This window comes from Canis lupus, chromosome 26, assembly GCF_011100685.1.
Source record: "Canis lupus familiaris isolate Mischka breed German Shepherd chromosome 26, alternate assembly UU_Cfam_GSD_1.0, whole genome shotgun sequence".
NCBI classification, from domain to species: domain Eukaryota; kingdom Metazoa; phylum Chordata; class Mammalia; order Carnivora; family Canidae; genus Canis; species Canis lupus.
This window is the reverse complement of record NC_049247.1, coordinates 34,618,815-34,642,730: the sequence shown is the minus strand read 5'-3', so window position 1 is coordinate 34,642,730 and position 23,916 is coordinate 34,618,815. Positions and strand designations below refer to the sequence as shown.

Genomic DNA, 23,916 nt, shown 5'->3' with positions numbered 1-23,916 from the left:
GGGCGGGGGACAAAAGGCACACGGATAAACACAATTGCCTACTAACATTTCTGATAAAAGCTATAAAGGAGACGTATGGGTGCTATGAACTGAAGGTGCTAGAACTAGACCACACGTCTTCAGGTTTATAATCAAGTAGACTTCCTACCTCACTGTAGGCACTTACATATGAACAGGATATGTGCCTTCAACATGTATTCTGGTTTACAGGGATCATTTGAGTATTATAGTGACAAGCTACGTGCCAAGATTTTGGATGTTTTATCTTAGACTCAAGAGAATGGAAATAGAGATGCATCATTATGAAGTGACATAAATTAGTCTATTTAAGCAAAATATTTTGCTAATTATTGGTAAAAAAAATTTTTCATTAAAATGTGCACATGTTTATGGGGGGGGGTTGTAGAGACCCAATTAGGATGGTGTTTTCGTGAAAACTTTATTCTCAAATTGTACACTGCCGTAAATGACACTAGAATTACTTCATGAGTCCATGTATTGGTATCCTAAGATTTATAAATGCAGAGGATATAAGCTCTGTACCGAACCAGAGGCAAAGTTTGGCAAGTTTGCCATCTCCCTGAAAGCAAGGAGGATGGGAGGAAGTATCAGTTTACATCTCCATGCCTGACAATGGCCAACTGCTTCCATTCTTCACCAAATCCAAGTACCAATTTAACAAAATGGTTTTATTACTCTTACATGGAAATGAGGTTTAAAGGAAGCAAAGTAACTGCAGTACAATATCATTTTTCCTGGTTAAACATAAATGCCAACCCTGCTGACATTAGTCAATAGCTTTGAAGGACTTGGGAGGTTTGCCAACCCTAATTGCCCTCAGGAAGGACACGATTTAATGACATCTATTAATAAATGAGTTAATTGATTTGTTTGTTCATGTATTAGGCTTCATTCCAAATATGATTTGAGGTAGTATGTGAACTTATTTAAATAGAGTGTGGTTTCCAAAATGTGAAAGGCATTTCAACATTGTAATGTCCTTTTATCTACTAAATTTGACTATGTAAGGCTCAATAAATATTAGTATGAGATAATACTACTGGAAGGGTGGTTTATTCAGCACATGGATAGCAATGTGGTGATACACTCTGAACCAGGCATGTTTTTTAGATGATGGGAACACGACAGACAAACAAAACAAAGCAAAACAAAACAAAAAAACAAAAAACAAAAAAAAACAAAAAACCTGGCATCATAATGCTGACACTAGATTTTTTTACATCCAAAAGTAACACATTTATGTACAACAACAGGGTAGGTATAATTGATCTGAAGAATCAATGTAAATTTATATCAAGAAAGTGGAACCTTAAGATTTCAATTATTTTATTAGTCCATTTTTACTTTTGACTTCCATTCTTATAGTGAGCATTAAACACAATATGTTTTGACTTAATGATGGTGAGAATATAAATAATTACTACAGAAGGTAGTAATTGCAGGTCTGTATGAAAGATGTTCCAAACTTGCAAACATAGGGAATTTCAATGAGCCTATAATGGAACAAAATAATTAAGTTCTTAATATCAGGGGATATCTTGATTTAGTAATTTTTCTTATATACATAATTATCAAGGAATTACTCATTCAGACCCACGTAATTTTCTTTGTAATAATGGCAATCACATTATATCAGGGAATACTAAACCTATTATTACCGTTATACACAAACATTAAGTAATTTGTTTTCAAGTATACAAAGATTTTTCTCCCTGAAGTGGTTTCCAAAATTCTTTTTCCCGATGTCTTCAAAAGCAACTAATCTGATTTATTTTGTAACAGTGTAATTCACAAAACCTCCCAAGTATGATTTAGCATTAGGGATTACTATAAAGTGGTTAGTATTGTTTTTTGCAATCATAATGACTTTTTTAGTGGATCTGACCGATGCTAAGGCATCTTTTTTATTTTATTTTATTTTATTTTATTTTATTTTATTTTATTTTATTATTTTATTTTATTATTTTATTTATTTTATTTTAATTTTTGCCTTCTGGCTTTTTAAAAAAACAATTTTATTGGAGTTCAATTTGCCAACATATAGCATAACACCCAGTGCTCACCTCGCCAAGTGCCCCCCTCAATGCCCATCACCAAGTCATCCCAACCCCTCGCCCCCTCCCTTTCCACTACCCCTTGTTTGTTTCCCAGAGTTAGGTGTCTCTCATGTTTTGTCACCCTCACTGACATTTTCACTCATTTTCTCTCCTTTCCCTTTATTCCCTTTCATTATTTTTTATGTTACCCAAATGAATGAGACCATATACTGTTTGTCCTTCTCCGATTGACTTACTTCACTCAGCATAATACCCTCCAGTTCCATCCACGTCAAAGCAAATGGCGGGTATTTGTCGTTTCTAATGGCTGAGGAATATTCTATCGTATAAATAGACCACATCTTCCTTATCCATTCATCTTCTAAGGCATCTTTAAATGACACTGGGAAAGTCAAACTCTCCGTGTGGTCCCTGAGGAGATGTATGCTTTTCTTTCTTCCTCTCCCCTCCCCGCTGTCTCACACCTGCAGTGACTACCACGTGTTGACAGCCTAGTGGGTCAACACTGTCCCAGCCATGTTCCTCGAGCAGATGTCACTGAGCTAATATAGAATGTGCATATAGTTCAGTTTCTACAGATGTGGTACCAACATACTTATTCAAGATCCTAAGAAGTGTCTGCTTCAGGGTTACTTGATTAAATCTTTTGAGAAATCTGTTTCTTAAAAGGAAACATAACTCAATCTCCTCAAGATGTCAAATGACTACCTATTCCTTGTAAGATTTCCTCATTTAGATACATTTTAGAAATTCCTAAAAATAATTGTGGGCACACATTCAACTTTCCTCACAAAAAACCAACTCACAAACCCAAAGGAAGTTAAAAATAGGGATGAACCCAAGTGAGAGCTAGAAATCAGTGATCCTGTCCACTCTGTCTTAAAATCTTCCCATTTTTCTTAGGATGAAACAAGAAATATTGTCATGGTCCTCATGGCCTACCAGACTCCATAGGTTCTGACTCAGGTTTACCTCCCCAGACTCCTGGCAATATTACCTCCTTTTGGTTTTTGAAAATTATTTTTCTTCCTCCGACTATTTAGGGTCAAATACTGACATATTATGTTGCATTGGAAACACCTCTTTGTCATTCAGATCTCAGCTTTCCAGAACATTCCTTGACCTTCCAGACAAAATCAGACTTCCTAACCTTGGAGCACCCTAAACATTTATTTCTTATAGCTTTTTTTATGGTTTGTCATTTCTACTTACTTGATATCCAACTCTTCAAGTTTGAAATTCTAAGGCAAGGAAGCATGATAATTTAAATCCTTAATACTTAATGCAGCACCCCTAATTAATATTGGATGCACACACATGCAATAAATATTGAAGGATTCTTATTTTGTTTGGAACATAAGGACAGAGATTTAAGTCAAACATAATCCACAGTTTATGAAACATTGTCATCAGCGGATCAATAGACATATTTACTTCTCATTTCCTTGTGTCCTTTTATCCTCACACTTCACTCCTACCTCCTTTTTCAAAGGCAACCATCTTAATGAATTTCTGGAATATTGTGTAACTAGACTATTGTGGTACATTGTACTATCGTTCAGTAAATATCCATTCCTTCTTCCTCCACTCCTGGTCCCATAGCTTCTTTCCTTGGTCATGGGACTTGCTTTGGTTAATGGAATGTGGAAGACTGAGACTCAAAACCAGCTGCTTGACATGTGACCATGTGGTTAGGCAAGTTGTCTTGCAGTCTTGTCCTTCATCGTACACAGAGCAGGCTAGCTTATTCATGGATCCCTGAAGAAAGAGGCATGTGGACCCAACTTGAGGCCAACCTCAGCTTGAAAGCAAGGTCAGCCAACACCTCAACTGCCTCAAACCTCTACATATAAGAATATGTCTTTGGTATAATGAACAAGTGGTATTCTGGTATTGTTCATTGTCCAAGCATTTTGGGAGGAAAACCTAGTTGTTCCATATTGCATGCATTTTGGGAGGAAAACCTAGTTGTTGCATATTGCATGCATTTTCCGCTTTTAATTTTAAATAATGGCATTATTTTATTTTTCTTACTATATTCCCTGAGTATCATGTCCTTATAATTTATTTTTGTTGCTATGTGCTCATAAAAATTCTGCTGTGCTAGAAGTTCTCCAGATCTTTCTTTCACTCTTAATAAAGATCATGGCTGTATGGGAACCTGCCTGATGGATCAGTAGGGATGATAACATTCCTGTCACAGAGATTGTCCTGATTGTTCTGAGTCTTTGACTTTGCAGTAAGGACAGCTTGGGGCTGGGGGGGGGGGGGTAGGCGTGAAGGGCCCTACATTATCATGTTGGGTGGAAGAGCCAGTTTGAAGCTACATGAGCAGTTGCATGCAGCTGTAATGTTAGTTGGTCTGATCCACCAGAATTCTGAGTACAGAAAACTCAGCTCTAGTACATCTATTGCAAACACATCCTCAGGAGAGATCAAGCTGGGAAAAAGTTGTCAGAGTGACAGGTCGGAGGCCCAGCTTCTTCTCCACTGCACCACACCTTACACATCCCCCAACCCATGCTCAACTTTTACAGGCTCTCCTTTACAGGCTGCCCCAGATCACAGATGAAAAGAAAAGAGAGAAAGTAACAGAATGCAAACAATAACTATAGAAGACAAATATCAGAGACTCAAAGCCTGAAAAAGACCAGAATAAATATAAAAATAGATAAAATTTGCTGACTATTTACTATATGGCAGGCACCATTTGCTCCACATAAATGCTATCATGTAACCTTCATACAGATCTGACAAAGTCAGTACTTTCTTAAAATTGTGTTGAGCATGTAATGTGAGATCTGCTTTTTAAATATATTTTTAAGTATAATTCAGTGTTGTTAATGGCAGTTTCAATGTTGTATAGCAGATCTCTAGAAGACCAACAACAAAAAACAGAACAAATAATCTGGTTAAAAAATGGACAAAGAACTTGAATAGAGATTTCTCCAAAGACGACAGATGGCCAACAGACACTTGAAAAGATGCTCAACATCACTCATCAGCAGGGAAATGCAAATCAAAAGCACAGGGAGATATCACCTCACACCAGTTAGGATGGCTCTTTTCAAAAAAAAAAATCCAGAAGATAACAAATGTTAGCAGGGATGTGGAAAAATTGGAACCCTTGTACACTGTTGGTAGGAATGCAAAATGGTGCAGCCACTATGGAAAACAGTATGGAAGTCTCTCAAAAAATTAAAAATAGGACTGCCCTACAATCCAGCAATCCTACTTCTAGGTATACATGCAGGAATTTTTTAATTGAAATCAGGATCTGAAAGTGATATTTGACTTCCATGTTTACTGAAGCATCATTCACAATGGCTAAGATGAGGAAAGAACCTAAAAGTCCATCAGCAGATGAGTGAAAAAAAAATGTGGTGTGTTTATATAATGGAATATCACCCAGCCTTAAAACATAATAAAACATAATAAAACCTTGTCATTTGTGACAACATAGATGAACCTTGAGGATATTATATGAAATAAACCAGTCACAGAAGTGCAAATACTGCATGGTTCTACTTATATGAGGAATCTAAAAGAGTCAAATTAATAGAAGTAAATAATATAATTGTAGTTGTTTGGGGAAGAGACAATAGACAGCTGTTGGTCATGGGCTATAAAGTTCAATAATGTTGTTTTGTCTTCATTTTACAAATTCGAGAACACAGGGAGACAGTGACAGTGAATTACCCACGGCCACAGGCTGGTCAGTAGGGGCTTTAGTAGGTGAGATCAGCCCATCACTCTAGGGCCCTTACACTACTGAAAACTATCCTGGGTGATGAACTCTATAAGTTTGCAGGCCGAAAGAGGGCATCATACACCCAACACGATTAATACAGACAAAAGAATTTCTCAACATATACTAGTGAAAACACTTACTTTTAAGAATAGAGAATCTTACAAGAAGAAGTAAAAAAAAAAAAAAAAAAAAAAAAAACCTCAAAATTAAGAAAATTACTATGGCTTCATGCTTGTACAGTGTTAAAAACCAGAAAATAGCGGGCCGTGGGTGGCTCAATATTTTGAGCAATGACTCTTGATTTGGGCTCAGGTCATGATCTCAGGGTCGTGAGATCGAGCTTTCCCAGCCCTTGTGAGGCTCCATTCCCACTGGGGAGTCTGCTTGAGATTCTCTCTCTCCCTTCCCCTCTGTCTCTCCTTCTCCCTAAATAAGTAAATACACAGAAAATAGTGGAAAGGCATATGTAAAGTTTTAAAAAGTAAATGTTTAAACTCAAGACAGTAATAGTCTGTCAAGTTGTATATGTATAAGCAAAAGACGCTTTCATACTTGGAACTCACAACATATGCATCCTTCTTAAAAAGTTGAAGACATAGAGGAGTGAACTACCAGAGGCAGCAAAGACGTTAAAAATGGATGCATGAGAACGTGGAAAGATTGGCATCAATCACACATAAGCTTAAATACCAAAATAAACATAGGCAGTTGTTATGTCTAGGAAGTATCATTAAAATGCCATGCATTTTCATATAGAACACACGTATGTAATTCTTCAAAAAAGATGTAATAAAAATAAATGGGGTCAAAGACAAAAAAGTGACCTATACATAAAAGTCATGGCCCCAAATAACTCAGACACATGACAAATAAAGGGGACAGGGCAGCCCAGGTGGTTTAGCCATTTAGCACTGCCTTCAGCCCAGGGCCTGATCCTGGAGACCCAGGATCGAGTCCCATATGGAGCCTGCTTCTCCCTCTGCCTGTGTCTCTGCTTCTCTCTCTCTCTGTCTCTCATGAATAAATAAATACAATCTTTAAAAAAAAAAAAAAAGGGACAGCCAGCTGTAGGCAAGCAGAGGCCAGGTTAGCATGGAGGTTCCTCATGAAGGTCTAATCCACAGAACTATGTAAGGTCCTCCACTCAGCTTCATTTCATTCACCTTGCTCTGTCTATAAATAAAGAAAAATAAAATAAAATAATAAAATAAAATAAAATAAAATAAAATAAAATAAAATAAAATAAAACAGTAAAATAAATAATAAAATAAAATAAAATAAATAAAATAAAATAAAATAAAAAATTCTTTACCTTTTAATTTCCTTCTCTGCATTGAAAACTTTTTTTCCTCTAAACCCCATCCCTTGCTGGTTTCTCTTCTCCACCAGTCTTTCTCTTTCTCTCTCCAGCCGCTGGCCCATCCCCAAAAGGGCATAACCTAAGGATTTATTTCCAAGGTTTTGTTTTATCTGATTATATTTTCCTTCTTGGAGAATGGGTTTATCACTCTGAGAGCCTCGACGGCAATCCAAGTGGCTCCCATTCTGCGTTGTTCCTTGCCACCCATCCCTGGCCCTCTCAACCCGGCCTGGCTTCACATGGAAGCAGCCTCTGCCCCTTCCAACCCGTGGTGTTGCTGACCCTGAGCAGGAATCCCGGCCCCTTCCTGCCATCTGCCTCCAGCCCCTCTCACACTAGGTGTTGTGCACTCCCTTGTTCGGTGAGCCTATGATTCTGAGCAAGAGTCAAGCTTCCTGCCCATCTTGGCACTGGGCTCCTACGCAGATTGGGTGAGGATGGCGTAGCCCTCTGGGCCTCCACACCTGGGGAGGGAATCAGAGTTCTCTCATTCTGTAGGTGCGGGGGGCACGTACGTGTTCTGAAATCATTTCAAATGTACCCTCTGCTAGTTTGATCTCATTAGAGAGATTAGATGATCACTAAAATGATCTCATTTTCTCCTTAGAACAGCTTTGTTCTCTGTCTACTTTATTTCTACCAACTAATATCACCAACGTCTTCATTACTGAGCCAGAAGTCCATGATTCACCTTTGATTTTTCCTTTATTACCTCTGTCATCCGCTTCCGGCCCCATCACTGTTAATTCTTCCATTTTAATGACTTTACATATTTCTGTTTGCTCCATTTCTTTTGTTCACCCTTTTTTTTTTTTCATGATTAAATGAAAGCAAAGCTGCTAACTAATCTTCTGGCTTTCATTATTTCATCCAATAAAGACCACATCTCAGAAGAAAGTCATTGTTCTAATATGCAGCTCTGATTTTGTCACTGCTTTTTGTAAGTCTTGAGTAAACTTCCATTTTTCTATATGATAAAATGGGTTTCATAAAACCGTATTTGCCACATTTCCTGTCTACAAATGAGTCTCTAAGACAACCCTGATGTTTTGGGGGCTATTCCCTTAGATAGCTAACATTTATTTAGTCAGACATATTCAAGTCATGGCACACAAATTCATGCACATAAGAGATATTTTTGACTCTGCAAGTGTTCAATACATTTCCTCTGGCCATTTCTTCTACCCTCACTAAAATGAATCTCTTATTCTTTTTAGTTGAATTCCTGTCTAGAGCAGATTCCAACTTCACTGGGACACAATCTGTCCCCCCATTCTCGACATAGCTGTAGCATTTCTTGGCATCTTTGACACACATGCTGCTATGGCTTTATCTCTGTCTGTCTTGCCATGTTCTTCATTGTTAAGTCCACAATAAACGTGTTCTGATTGACTCATGCATTCAGAAAATATTATGAGGTGTCTGTGTTGCACCAGGCACCTATTGGATTGTAGGTCTACTGTCGTTACATTGCCATTGTGTAGTGGGAGGTAAGGATCGTGTAGTGGGGATGGTGAGACCACGAGTTCCCAGTGGCTTGGCTCTGAGGGTGTTAAAGCCAAGAATCGCCATCATGAGAAGCAGGGACCCTATTTATTTATTTATTTATTTATTTATTTATTTATTTATTTTTACTTGGTTTTATTTTATTTTATTTTTTTATTGGTGTTCAATTTGCCAACGTATAGAATAACACCCAGTGCTCATCCCATCAAGTGCTCTCAGAGGGTCTCTTCATTTTCTCTGGCAAGAACTTCACAATAAAGCACATGATCTAAGTCTGAAGGGAGACCTGTGGGTGAGCTCCCAAGAAGGCCTGCTATATTTCACTCAATTGCCTTGGAAACCTTCTGTTCATGTCTACTAGGATCCTAACCCCAGGAGGTTTATTGTCTTCAAAAAAGTCACTGTCACATACCATTTGGGTGACACTTTTGTGAAGGCTAAAAATAAATAAGTAAAAAAAAACCCTAAATTTCACAGTTGTTACCATTTATAACAAAAGAAGCGTCCCTTTAGTCCTAGTAAAATGGCAGGTTTTTAATTAGAAGAGCAATATTTGCTTCTGAAACAGTTAAATCTAATATTGATCTCAAGTAATGCTAACAATGTAATTGTTCTTGAAAGGAATCAATAAGCCACAAAAAGAAAATGACACAGATTCTTAAAACATTAGATAAGCCTTTTCTAGACATTAATCATGTATAAACTTTCTCATAAAACCTTCCCTTTCCTACTCATTTACACTCTCAAATCTAATTATAGCTCATTGTCATTTTAAAGATCAAGTCCCCACTGTCTCAGTGTGTGCTTTCTTTCTAATTAAGTATTCGAGACCAGAGGGACCCAGGTTGGGGCTACATCAACTCAATTTGCACAAGCTGACATGCATCACAGAAACAGTTTTTGATAACTATTTCCCTGACAGCTTTGATGGGAGGGGAAAAGAAAAACACCCCCACTGAGCGGTGTGCACTCCCCCCTCCACCCGCCCCCGCAAGCTCCAGGGTCAGCCAACCTGGTTAGTAGGCACCGAGCATCAACAGCAGAGTTTTGCTACCTTGCTAGCAGTAATCTAAATCACTACAGCTTAAAGGCACAAGCCAGTATGTGGTGAGTGATGAAAATCAAATCATAGAGACGTCACTGGAAAATAACGCAGGGCACCCATGTTATATGGAGACAAAGATAGAGCCTCAAACTCCTGGCCCTGAAGAATTTTAACTCTTGCCCATGAAGCAAGCAAGCAAGCAAGCAGCAAATCAGGGATGCAGACAGTTCTTGCTTTTGTTCTACCCTCTGCTAGTAGACTGCCACAGAGTGACCAACTGGAGGGTTCATTATTTTGAGAAGATCACCATCATTCCTTGGCATTATTTGGTGACATCATGTCACTTTAATAAAATGGAAGGTAAAAAAATAAAATAAAATAAAATAAAATAAAATAAAATAATAAAATAAAATAAATAAAATAAAATAAAATAATAAAATAATAAAATAAAATAAAATAAAATGGAAGGTATGCCAATAAAAATGAAAAATAAAATAAAATAATGAAATAAAATAAAATAAAATAATAAAATAAAATAAAATAAAATGGAAGGTATGCCAATAAAAATGAAAATCTGACCACCTGTTTGCTCTCTAGAGACCCATGAAACCTGAATGAGGGAGAAGGATGTTAAAGCCCCTCGTGAAAACACTTTAAAAATAATTCCTCAGGCAGCTTGTGTAAACTCTGAGTGGCTGGTAGTGCTCTGAAAATCTCAGCAGAGAGAGAGAAAAAAATATCTCACAGTCATGATGATGGGCCTTCTCTAAAAATTATTTCCAAAACAATATAGTGAGAATACTTAACTGATTTTTAAAGTCAATTACTCTTGAGACCTTCTTGCAAGATCTCTTTTACGGAGCACATGCGTTTCAAAAATGAGTATCAAAACCCGAAAAAAAGAAGTCTTCGAAGTCAACAGTGCACTAATATAGGCAAAACAGAAAGTTTGTCACAATCGCTAATATTGAACATGCTCCAATTACTTTATTTATTTATTTTTTACTACTCTACTTTAAAAAGGAATCTTATCAATTCCTGAAATGTGTCAAGTGGAAAGAATAATATAACCACGAGGGAAAGGATCCTCCGTGGAAATGAGACAAATGTAGACTTCAATGATTTATGCCAACTTTTCTGCACCCACGTGCTCACCAGAGATACTATTTTGTCAGGCGCTCACCCTGCCTAGGGAGAGAACTCCAGCATCCTGGGGTTTGGCCTTCCAGCTTCTGGAAGAATAAAATATGCAAATGGAAATTACACTTGCAGTTTTGTTTTGTGAAAGTTTGGAGTGAGAGGTCTCTGGTGAGCAGAAAGAAAAGGTTAGCAATTTTTAATATCCAAAATGATCAGTCATTTCCTATTCACATCTCTGGTGAACTACATAATGCCAAAGCTGTCACAAAAGCGAGGCGGAAAATAAAGTCTTAACAGCTTTAATTCAGTGGGGAAAAAAAATATCCCTGGAAGGTTTTTTTTTTTTTATTTTATATATTTTTTTATTTTCTCCTCCTCCCTCTAGAGCACTTTAGTTTTGCACAACACGCATTTTATAATTCTTAATTTATATTCAGCAACGGTGTTCTCTCTGGCTTTGAGACCTTACCCAGTTCCTCCATCTGATACTTCAAAGGATTTTGTTTTTGCTATTTTTTAGGTTAAAATGGGTGGTTCTCCCTGCATTCAGAAGAAACATGATGTCTTAAAAAAGAGGTGGCCAGCCTCTCGAGGTGGAAATTACTACTGCTGAGTTACAGCAATGCCCACTCCAAGAGGGCGCAGAAGCTGGGCTCCATGGGGCTCACACATGACCCTCCTTCATCCTCACAACCCTCGAATGGCCAAGCTAGGGCTTACAGAGAAGCACAAGTTTTCCCGAGGTCACCAAGAACTAAATCTCTGAGTATCTGGCACACTTTGTCAATTCTGGAAAGCATAGAAATTGCTGTTAATTTATTCATTTATTCAATTATTTAACAAATGTTTCCTAACAGACCATGGAATCTCAAGCATAGCATTGGATGTGGAAAGGCAAACCGGAGTTCATTTGTGATTCCTGTCCTCAAGGACTTTCCCTTTCAATTTGAAAAAAAAAAAAAAAAAAAAAAAAAGACCATTATGTAAACAAAGTGTTTCCATGGATACTTAAGCACAGGAGCCCTGAATGGTATCTTCTAATTACTAAATGTTTATAATAGCGAAAAAGGAAAAAATACTCAGCAAGCTCATTCAAAAAATACATATTCTGGATTTATGGCACCGACATTAAGTAACAAAAGTAAAAATCAATCACAATCTTTTTGAAATTTGAGTACTGTGAAATTCTTGTTCTGAAAATTGTCATGGAATTGAGCTTTTATTTCTCATCAGTGCCAGTGTAGCTTGATTGCAACTCTTAATTTAAGGGATCCAGCTTGCAGGGATAACTGGAAAGCTCAGTGGAGAAAACTAGTTATGCTGAAGACTGCTGGTGTGTCAAGGATCAGCAACGGGTCTGATAAACCTGTCAGAATGGCTAAAATCAGCAACATAGAAGCAACAGGTGTTGGAGAGGATATGGAGAAAGGGGAATCCTCGTGCACTGTTGGTGGGAGTGCAATCAGGTGCAGCCATCTGGAAAACAGTATGGAGTTCCTCAAAAAGTTAAAAATAGAGCTACCCTACAATCTAGCAGTCACACTAGTGGGTATTTACTCAAAGAATACAAAGACGCTCATTCAGAAGGAAACATGCACCTTTATGTTTATAGCAGTTTTATTTATGATAGTCAAATTATGGAAGAGTCCGCAAATCCATCAACAGATGAATGGGTAAAGAACAAGTGGTATGTATACACAACGGAATATTACTCATCCAGGAAAAGAATGAGATCTTGCCATTGGCAACAACATGGATGGAGCTAGAGAATATAATCTCTATATATTTTATAAGTAAATTAAGCCCATCAGAGAAAGACAAATGCCATGTGATCTCACTCATCTGTGGGATTTAAGAAACAAGCAGAGGAAAGAGAGAGAGAAATCAGGAAACAGACTCTTAACTCTAGAGAACACACTGATGGTCAACAGGGGAGGTGGGGGGATGGGGGAAACACGTGAAGGGATGAAGGAGAGCACTTGTGATGAGCACTGAGCAATGTACAGAATTGGCGACTCACTATATGGTTCATCTGAATCTGATATAACACCGTATGTTAACTACACCGAACTTAAAATAAAAGACTTAATAAAAAAAAAAAAAGTCCGACAAAATACATATTCACTAACCAAAATAAATACCCTCAGGTTTTCAATGGAATGACCAGCATCTGCATTTCATCCTCTGAAAAGCCAGCATTAGATGTTAATTGTGTGAAACTACTACTGGGGATGCAAACCTAGGAATGTCTTAAAACAAATATGGAATTCGAACCTGGTAAATTTCCATGAAAGAACTTCAGGGTGTGAAAACAGGGTCTTTTCTCTAGATACTTAGATAAGGAACAGCATTTGTTTATGGAATAGCTAACAGACCAAGACAACTTCTCGCATCCGTAGGGTGATCTGAATATCAAGCCAGGTATCAAGGTGGCAAGTGCTGAAAGTAAAGTGAGGGTTTTGCCATCTGCCATAAGACGTGGAGGCCTGTCCCACGTAGGTGATCAGTGTACGTCTCGATTTTTAGTCTGTCATCATTGATTCCGTTCATCTTAACACTACCTTCGATTCTGTGCTAATATAAATTTCTTAGAAACACGAATAGTTTGGGGTGTCTGGGTGTTTCAGTTGGTTAAGCACCTGACTCCTGATTTAGGCTCAGGGTCGTGATCGTGGGATCGGATCGAGCCCTGGGTTGGGTTTCCCACTCAGCAAGGGTGTCTGCTTCTCTCCCTCTGTCCCTACCCCCACTTGTGCTCTTGAGGGCAAACTCACTCTCTCTCTCTCTCTCTCTCTTTCTCACACACACGCACACGCACACACTCAAATAAATAATCTTGAAAGAAATATGAGTATTTGAAGATACTGTACTTGTTTATACTCACTTAGTACAGTGAGTTATAATTTCTTTGTGCAGTTCTATTTTTTCCTCTAAGACTTTCAGGTCTGGAGAGCAAAACCTGCTTAGCACAATAATCAGTATAGACTTGGTGTTCAAAACACATGCCATGAATAGAATTGAAAGTGTATTCTTAATTTCAAAGTATTTTCTATCTCTGACTGTTTACTTAAAAAGCAGATGAAACACCAATTTCATGTTCACCACCTCTACTGGTATGTTCAAATGTATGAAATTTTGCCTATCACATTTCCCAAAATGCAATAAATCAGTTTCAAAGACATTTTAACACACTTGAGAAAAGGAGCTTCTGAGTGAAAGGTCATTGCTTTCATGTTAACATTATTATTTTTCAAGACCTTATAGTCACAAAAGACTTTATAGGGCCTGTCGCAGTTGAAGGTGAAAAATGTTATGATTGCCATTCACTTTTTTATTAAATAAACAGCATTACACAAAAACTATTTATATTAGCAATATGAACAGAACTCTTATATTACTTATAAAATTCAGGTCTTTTTTCTCTTTTCTTATTTTTCTAGAGTGGCTTGTTTAATATTTCTATTGTTTTTGTAGAATATATCAGGCACTGACTAATAGTGGGAGTTCACTCAAAAGTAAAATATTTAAATCTTCATCATTCAGCTATTAAGAGAATAATTAATATCTATAAAGCACTCAAATTATTCATAGAAAGCATTTTTAGGCAGGTACTGTTATTTCCATATGCTACTTCTAATACATTAAAATAATCACATTAAGGAAAATTTATCTCATTTCTGCTATAATAGTGTTTTCATTGAAAACCCTCTATTTGGGAAGGCAATCTGGGGTATCTCAAAGGAGGCAAAATTCTAGACAATAAAGACTGCATTAAATATGCCCTGAAAGCAATGTTAATAGTTTAGTTCACCAAAATTAACCCATTCAACGTATGAAGTCATCCGTTGGTCTACAGCTGGCTAACAAAACCGTCATTTGTGAATAAAGTGGAAAACGCGTAAGGATAAAACATAACCCAAGTAACCTAAGCCTACACTATCCTAAGAATCCAAATGATACCGATTCTAAATGCAGATACTGATTTCCACGCCTATGTATTACTAGTATGAGATAAATTGGCAAATAGCACATTTTGAATTCCAGCAACACAAAAAAGCATATGCTTAACTGTGTGTGTTCAGTGATAATCATGCAAAGAGTGTGTGTCCCCGTGAGCACGAAGGGGGAGCACACGAGATGCCCGGGTGAGGACTGGGTGACCTCAGACTCTGAATACGCTGCCCATTGAACTGGGCCATTTGTGAGCGTGCAAGGTTCTCTTCCCTACGGTTGAGAGTATTAACCATTGTCTTCCACTTACAGGGGGGTCTGCATCCTCGGCATAAACGGTTGTGATAGGTGTGCCCTTGACAGCATCCGGAGCCACCATCCCTTTGTAGATTCGTTTACTGAACACTGGAGGATAATCATTCATATCCTGTAAAACACAATTAAGAGTTTTAGAGCTTCCGGTGAGAGCAGGTGAGGGCCGCAGACGCTAGACTGGCTCCATCTCTTCCTATCACACAAGCCATTTGCCACTGTCAACCTGCCAGCCTCTCAAGTGCATTATCCTCCCTGCACAGTGGGGCCCGAGGGACCTCGCCGAGCTGCTCTCCAATATCGAGTGCAGGGGGATCAACTGAAGGCCACTCTGCTCCAGCAAATGCGCTGAAATGATGCCTTCTGGACACGGCAGTTGTGCTCGAAATTCTCCCCAGAAGATACTTCCAGGGGTAGGAGGTGGTTTTGAACTTTGGAAACGGGGATGCACAACTTTTATGAAACGTGCCCTTCCGTAAGACAGGTGTAAAAGATGGTGGCTTTTTGGGTTTGTTCTGCTGTTGTTCCTTTTCAAAAAAAAAAAAGCCCTTTAATGTTTCTGTTGCAACTGAAAATTCTGGAGATACTTAGCAAAATGGGATGATTAGCGCATTTCAAGTGCAAACTATGAAACAGCCTTTGATGCCATCATACATTTTCACAAATGTAAAGTGATTAAATAATGTTTTCCCTATAGCACAACGTCAAGAATGACACAGAGAATTAGATGTTCCCATAGCCAGAAAATAATGGTGATTTGCTGCAGGATTTTTTTCAAGTAACTCTAGAGGCATCTTTTGGGTTGTTGTTGTTACAAACCAGTGATGGAAGTGCATTGTTATTCCTGTAGTGTCACACTCTAAACAAGTATTTATCAAGTCCCTCCCTCTTCTCCTGCTCAGTACTAGGCACTGGGGCCACTCCAGAAAATGGTGGCCCTGACGTCATGGCACTGACCTGCCACCTGACAGGTAAAGATACGGATTCTGCAGATACATAGTGACTTTGCCTAAATTAATCTACTTACTTGGTGGAGCCAAACTAATAAATCTGGTCCCTGGAGAGCAAGACCATTTTTCCCCCTACCATTTTATCCTTTATGAAGAAATGTGTTATCTTTTTTTTTTCCTCAAAAATAATGCTTGTTAACATGGCTGATTCATATTTCTTAATTTTACTCATTTTAAAATAATTACTACATCCCCACATTATTTTGGGTACTTTGGGTCTAAAGTTGAATGTGTTAATTATCTTACTCCCCAGGTCATCTCTTTCTCACTTGCCATCAAAAACAAAAGAAAAAAATTATTCTACGTACTCTTTAATATTTGCTCTGATACAACCATTTCCCCGTACGACGTAAATTGGAAACCCACTAATTAACTGATCATAAACACCTCCTTTGGCAAAGAGGTCAGGATAATTATCTGTTACAGTCAAATAGCACTTGCTTTTATGTTCACAATAGAGTTGACATCTGAGTTGTAAATATGAGAAAACTTGCAGACTTTAATAAAAAAATAAGAGACCTTTAACTGTAAGCAAAACTAAAAAATACAATTTCCTCTGTTTTGATGTATTGTATTCATCACCTTCTATGAACAACAACCAAAAAGCTTCCTTTATAAATTATGACTCAGAATCTGAACACGTACATGAACCTGAAGGCTCTCGTTCTCCATAACGAGCGTGGTGTTGAGTATTGATCTTGAGGTTCCAGGCAGGGGGTAAATACGTAAAACATTTGCATGCATGCTTTCTCCTGCTCTTTTCAAGAGTGCCAATTAATGTAATGAGTGAATCTTGTAACTAAAGGGGTGGAAATCCTTTTGCACCCTAGGTGGGAACTTCTGAAGGTCAGAAAAGAAGGAGCCCAGCAACTGATTTTTTTCTTACACGAGATCCAAGGTCACATAAAATCGATATATTTAATGAATTTTCTTTTTTCTTCTTCTTCTTTTTTTTTTTTTTTTCATCTCAAAGGACACTTAAAACCTTCAAGGTATCAAACAATTTTGGATAATTTGATTCTTTGGAAAAAAAAAAAGCCATGTGATTTTCTAGTTATCATATAGCTGTTAACAGCCCTGAGTACGGGGTCCCCATTTCTTTCCCTATAGCAAAGTATTCACTAGATTCATCTTCCTTTTTTTTTAATTATTTATTTGAGAGAGAGAAAGAGAGCATGAGTGGGGGAGAGGCAGAGGGAGAAGGAGATGCCCCGCTGAGCAGGGAGCTTGATGCAGGACTCGATCCCAGGACCCTGAGATCATGACCCTCAGGTCATGCTGAAGGGAGATGCTTCACCAACTGAGCCCCCCAGGCACCCCCAGATTCACCTTCTAACTGCGTGCATAGTGGATTTTTTTTAATAATCTGGCCTCACAAACTGATTAGCCACAAACTTAAGGTTGTAGTACCTGGAGGCCTCCAAGGCCTGCTACTTCTTTCCTCCGCTCCCCACTGGCAGGACCAACAGTAAGTCAATGCTGCCAAGGTGGCAACATTCCCTTTATAGTACATTGTACTCGTTTTGGGGTTACAATCTTTTATTGTACCTAAGAAGCTCTTGCACAGTGCATTATTTCAGATGAGAAAATTTATTGAAATGCGATGCCAACAAGCATAATCAATAGTTCATTATATTTATGCTCCAGGGATGTCTGAAGAAAAATGGACATAAATCTGCTTCTGTGCAAATGCTCTGTTATGCAGCAAACGAAGAAGTTCACCCTCCAAACAGCAGCTCATTCTGTTGCCCATTTTCCACTAGAGGGTAGTATTGGCAAAAAAAGAAGCATATCCTCTTCTGTCCTCTTAACAATTTTATCATAAAGACCAATAATAGTTTGCTTTCTGTGGTTGTAGTTTTCGTTGGTCTGAACAGAAATTGCCATTCATGTTTCCAAAGAGTGCTCTAGATGTTAGCACGGTTCTCATCTAGGACAACGCTACGCCCCTCTTAGGGAAAAAAAAAAAAAAAAAAAGAAAAGAAAATTGTACTAGTTGATGTATAAGTTGTTTCCATCTATTAAGCAAATGAAAATGCACCTGAAGGTACAGTTTTCTAGAAACAAGAAAATAGGAGTTCCATTTATTTATTTTCTAAATGAAAGCCTAAGTTAACCAGAGGAACCATTTCCACTTGCAAGACCGCAGCACGCTTTGTAAATGAGCATCTCAGGGGAACAGGCCCTGGCTGGGGAGATTGCAAATTAATGACAGGTTTGCCACTAAATGTAGGGACGGAGGGGGTAAAGATTCTGATTTTTCTGGAATCACGGGTAAGAACTGTTCTTGAGAAGAGACTTTCTGCAGACAGAAGTGTATGAGATGTTTGTGCTCCGATCCTTTTTTTTTCTTTTTTTGTTTTTAAGGATGAAAATACAGTGAATGCCAGCCCCCATGGTCAGCTGTCATGCATGCCCTGTGAGGGACCCGGATGGGGCACCTGTGGCCAGGGTGGCTTCCACTGCTCAGCACTGGCACCTGGAGCTGTCTGCTGTCCATCCTCCAAAATGCTTTGAGGCCTGGGGAGCTGATGCCCGTCTTTCCCGGTGCCCCGAGCACCTGACTTCTTCTCTGCCTGTTCCCAGGTCCTCTTTCCACTGCTAGACACTTTCTTATGCATGTCCCAGCTGCTGTTTCCCCTGTTAGCTGCCTTCTGCTATTTCTTCCCTCTTGCAAACTTTCCTATTCTCTCTCTCTCTCTTTTTTTTTTTTTCCACAAACTTTCCTTCTCTTTTTGTCGTGTCTGACTTCTCTTCCCTCTCCTTCCGCAGAGGACCAAAAAGGCCCCGTCTCCAGCCAAACAAATCTTTTTTTTTTTTTTTTCCCCAAACAAATCTTTTCTTCTGTTTTGCATGGGGTTCTCCTAAGTACAAACTATAAACTGACTGCAATGTTTTATTTTTTTTCTTCCTTTTTTTGGATCAAAACCTGCACGGGAGGCTTCTTTCTTAGAGGTCCGAGTTTGGTTTCCTTTTGTTTTGGTTTTATACCCAAGTACTTAGTTATTCTGGATTTTTTTAGGGGGGCTGCGTACCCCTGATGTAGGTCATCAAAGCTGTGCTTTGCCACAGTAACAAAATGTACGCAGTGGCATTCAGGTTCACAAATACTGATGGAGCTCCCCCTGGGGATGTGCTTTAGATGTTGGGGATCCTGTTACCACCAAGAGAGGCACAGTTTCTGCTGCTACTGAACTGACAGGTAGGAGCAAAAAGCGGAAATTAAATACATAATGTAGGGTGCGATGACTTTTATGCAAGGAGTACGAGGATGCATGAGAGTGCCGAGTAAAGAGTTGCACTGAACTTCACAGAGGATGCATCTCTGTCTCCATCACTCATGCCCACCAGCAGGTGGGATCATCCTTCAAGGTCGATGGCTGCAGGAGGAGGAGGAGCACAGCACTGGGCGATCTTGATCAATCCACAGCGATAATATACAATTATCCCAGGGTGGGAATGGTAATGCAGGGAGAAGGGAGCTGAGGAGCTTAGGGGTGGGTCCCCAACCAGGAGGCAATGGGCAATTGAAAGCACACGTGCACATCCTGAGCTAGAGGCTTTGAGCCCATTCCCTGTAACTGTAACACCCACCTGGACTTTTCCCCGTGTTCACCATAATGACATTACGTGTGCTTTGTGTTTGCTGTGCATCAGGCATTACGCCAGGTGCATTCGATGTGTCATCTCGTTTAACGTGTCTGAAATATGTTAAGTCTTTTATTTCTATTTTGAATATAAAGAAATCAAAGCTTAGAGAGGTCAAGTTGCTCACGGTGAGGCAGCTAGCAAAGGGCAGACCCGTGACCACATGCTGGCATGTCAGACCCTGGAGGAGCCTTTCAGATATTTGCACATGAAGAGAAAGTTATCAGAAGATCATATATGTGTATGAAGATTGGAGTAGGACTTTCATTTAAAAAAATCCACACATAACTTTTTAAAGGTCTCTGTTCAAGAAACTTTACAATTTAACATTTTTTTAAAATTTATTTATTCATGAGAGACAGAGAGAGAGAGAGGGAGAGACACAGGCAGAGGGAGAAGTAGGCTCCATGCAGGGAGTCGACATGGGATTCGATCCCAGGACTCCAGGATCACACCCTGGGCAGGCAGGCGCCAAACCACTGAGCCACCCAGGGATCCCCTAATTTAACAATTCTTTCAAGTAGCTATTATATTTTTATCTTGGCAACCTGGTAAGCTTCTAAATGTTGCGTAACACAAATCTATTTCCCTGAAGATAATTTTCATAATTATTTATAAAGCTTTTTTTTTTTTTCTGGTTAAAAAAGAGAGACTTGTATCAGTTGAATTTGTACACTTAAAACAATAATTGACTCAATATTTAATCCTACAGCTATTTTCACTAAAACCTAAGGAAGTTTTCCCCGGGGCACCTGGTGGCTCAGCGGTTGAGCATCTGCCTTCGGCTCAGGGCGTGATCCTGGGGTCCTGGGATCGAGTCCCGCATCGGGCTCCCTGCATGGAGCCTGCTTCTCCCTCTGCCTGTGTCTCTGCCTCTCTCTCTTTCTCTCTGTGCATCTCTCATGAATAAATAAATAAAATCTTAAAAAAAAAGTTTTTCCCAAATTTCATTCTTTAGAAAACTAATCCTACCAGAAGCTTTATAAGCAAAATAGGATCCCTTAATCAACTATGGAAAATGTGGGCAATCGTTTTTTATTTTCCTGAGATTCACAGTGTGCATCAGCATATGAAGGGCTCCTGTATGAAGGCATCCAGTGGAGACATCTGTTCACCTCTGTGTGTCCCAGTATTTCCCAAATCCATTTGTCTTTGAAATTCTTTGTATATGAGACAACGATTACCATCTCAAGGAGCTCGTGCTGTGAAATATATGCTGAGCGGCCCCGAAGACAGTGCAATATTGAAGGCACAGACTGTAACTCTTTGGAATATTGTATGACTTTGGTGAATTACAGATTTCACACAATATATTGAGAATCCTGATGCATCAAGAGTGCCCCTCGTCTGTGGCAGCCAACTCATCAGGGATGCCCGGGGACAGGTGGCAGTGGGGGCGGTATCTGCCATCGACAGGGCTTTATCAGCATCTCCTGCCCCTGCTGGGAGGCAGTTCTGTTTTGGAGACTTCTGGCAAATGGGAGAATGTGACAGTCGCCGATGAGTAAATGAATGTAATTGTGAACACAAAGTAAGGCACCTTCCTGGGACTCCCAGGAACCAGTGAGAGATGTTCCAGGAGCCATGACGGAGACCCGCAGAAATGTGAATTATGACTGCTATGAGATACTACTGTTAACTCTGGGCAGGTACATTTTCATCTGTTTCCTCTAGTTTGGTTGTTGAGAGAAAAATATGCTCCATCTGAGCCATAAAACTCTAGAACAGCAGAGTACGAAGACACTTTACGAAATGATCTGACTCGGCCCCGTGGCACGCTCTTCCCGACACATTCACATTCTTGACGCTTGGCAGTGAATATATGAGAGAGAACATGCCAATATTCTTATCGATAATGCAGAATGTGATAATGCAGGAGAGAATAAAGGGTAATATTTGAAGGCCATAGTCCAAAACTAGTATTTTCTCCAGCTCAACCAACTCTCAGAGAAAAGTCAGCAAGTGGTAAAAAATAACGATCACTTGATTAGCCCATACTCTCCCTAGCTGGCCCCTTGGAATCCTCTTATTTATTTATTTATTTATTTATTTATTTATTTATTTATTTATTTTCAATTTTTCTCCCTCTAGAGGAGGAGAAGGAGGATGCCATAAATCTTGAACAGTCCACAGTTTCCTCTGACCAAATGAAACCCAGGACTCTACCAGTATGCTCACCATGGAGCATCCGTGGCACATCCCCACCTGTCAGGTGTCCACGGTGTGACAAATGCTGCCTTGGTACCAGGCATTGGGTTTCTATCTAGAAAAGCTATCTTCATTCCTATATTCCATGGGGATAGGGACATTTATCTTCCTCCTGGGGAGGAAACACCTCTCAAAGCTGAAAACTAGCTCCATCTTCCAAGGCTCACTGTATTTCTCAACAGCCTTGGCCCCTCCAGCTCTCCCTGCCCACATCTTCAGGTTGTGGCTTATCCTACAAGATAGACCTTTCCTTTCTGTGTATTTTCTACATTATATCACAACTCAGTTTGTAAGGACAGATTTTTCTCTGGATTATAGGTTTTAAACTGTATGGAATTTTATTTATATTCCTTGGAAATTTACTCATATGATCTAATTTACTATTATATATTCAGTTATTGGTGTATTTAATAAATGTACAGAGGAGAAGGCTTTTTGCTCTGCAACAATTCTGCAACAAAATACATATTATTTGTATGATCATCGTAGGTTTTTTTATTTATTTTTTTATTTTTTATTTTTTTTATTTTTTTGATCATCATAGGTTTTATTCTGAATCACTAAGAAAGCCCTCTGCAAGTGTCTGTGATAAAATTCTGCTTGCTTTCTACTGTAAAAATATCTTTCCTTCCAAATATCACTTCAGTTCTCCCATTCTCACTCCAATTATAAATAAGTTTGATGGACTAGATATTAAGCATTTGATTTTTTTTTCTTCTTCTTTTGAAAAGAAAATTATGTTTCTTCTCATTTTCAAAGAGAGATCTTCAAGACACTTTCCCTGTGGTGACTGTTTTGGGTAGAAATATCTCTCAGCAAATACTATGCAATTATGTTATCAGCAAAACAGCTTGTCATACTGCAAGTAAACAGAACAATAACAAAAAATCTGCATGCTTGGGAAAGACCTACATTTGTGGAGAGATGGGAATTATACTCCATCCTTCCCTTCGAAACAGACAAGCATGATATTTTTATGGGGCCCAATATTATGTAACAGTTTTAAAGCTCTTCTCTGTGATAATCTCACCATGAGTGATCCAAAGAAAGAAAAGCAAGTGCCACCCTGCATTTGGGGAAATGTCCTGCAAATCTTATTATGCTTATATCACCTTGAAAAAAGAAAGTGGCCTTGAACATGTCTAGAATTGGGGCACCTGGGTGGTGCAGTTGGTTACATGGACAACTCTTGGTTTCAGCTCATGTCATGACCTCAGGGTCTCGAGATCAAGTCCCATGATGGGCTCCACACTCAGCAGAGAGTCTGCTTGAGATCCTTTACCCCTCCCCTCTGTTCCTCCCCCCATGAACATTTGCATCCTCTCTTTCTCTCTCAAATAAATAAACTCTTTAAAAAAATCTATAATTGAAAGTTGATTAAATATAAATATAAATATATGATAAATTAGAAATAATTTAGTTTAGACCTGACCAATGAAAGTGTTTGACTTCTCTAAATAAGATAAAGCAACTGATACAACAAAAATTAGATCAACACCCTCCTATTTCTGAAGAAGGAACAAGTCCATCGATGTGCAAATCCTTTCCACATGTCGATGTGTTAGATGCTTAAATGATACCCACATATTAAAATAAAGGGGTGGTCAGGGGACATGAAATGCATTTTAAGAAACCGCAGTCCCAGATAGAGAATGAGAGTTATTTAGAGCACATTTTGCTTGATTAGGTGATATTTTTGGACCCAATCTGACTCCAATGACTTCTATAAAAAATATAAATAAATAAAAAATAAATAAATAAAAAAAAAACAACAAGCAAATCAATCTACACTGAATCCAGAGCAACAAACTCAGAGTCTGTGGTGGTTTATAACTCTCCATTATGAACCATATCCATCCTCAGAGACAAGGTCATCTCATTTGAGTATCCATCTGTGAGTCTGGGGA

General features: G+C 38.8%; 1 protein-coding gene across 2 annotated transcripts in view; it reads right to left on the bottom strand.

Annotated features, from left to right (window-relative positions):
* The window catches only part of PCDH15 (protocadherin related 15), a 737,973-nt gene that overhangs the window by 170,000 nt on the left and 544,057 nt on the right, over window positions 1-23,916 (bottom strand). For both annotated transcript variants that reach the window (XM_038576025.1, XM_038576024.1), the window contains exon 20: window positions 15,142-15,258. In XM_038576025.1, the coding sequence (XP_038431953.1) occupies window positions 15,142-15,258 (117 nt within the window). The remainder of the gene's footprint in view (window positions 1-15,141; window positions 15,259-23,916) is intronic.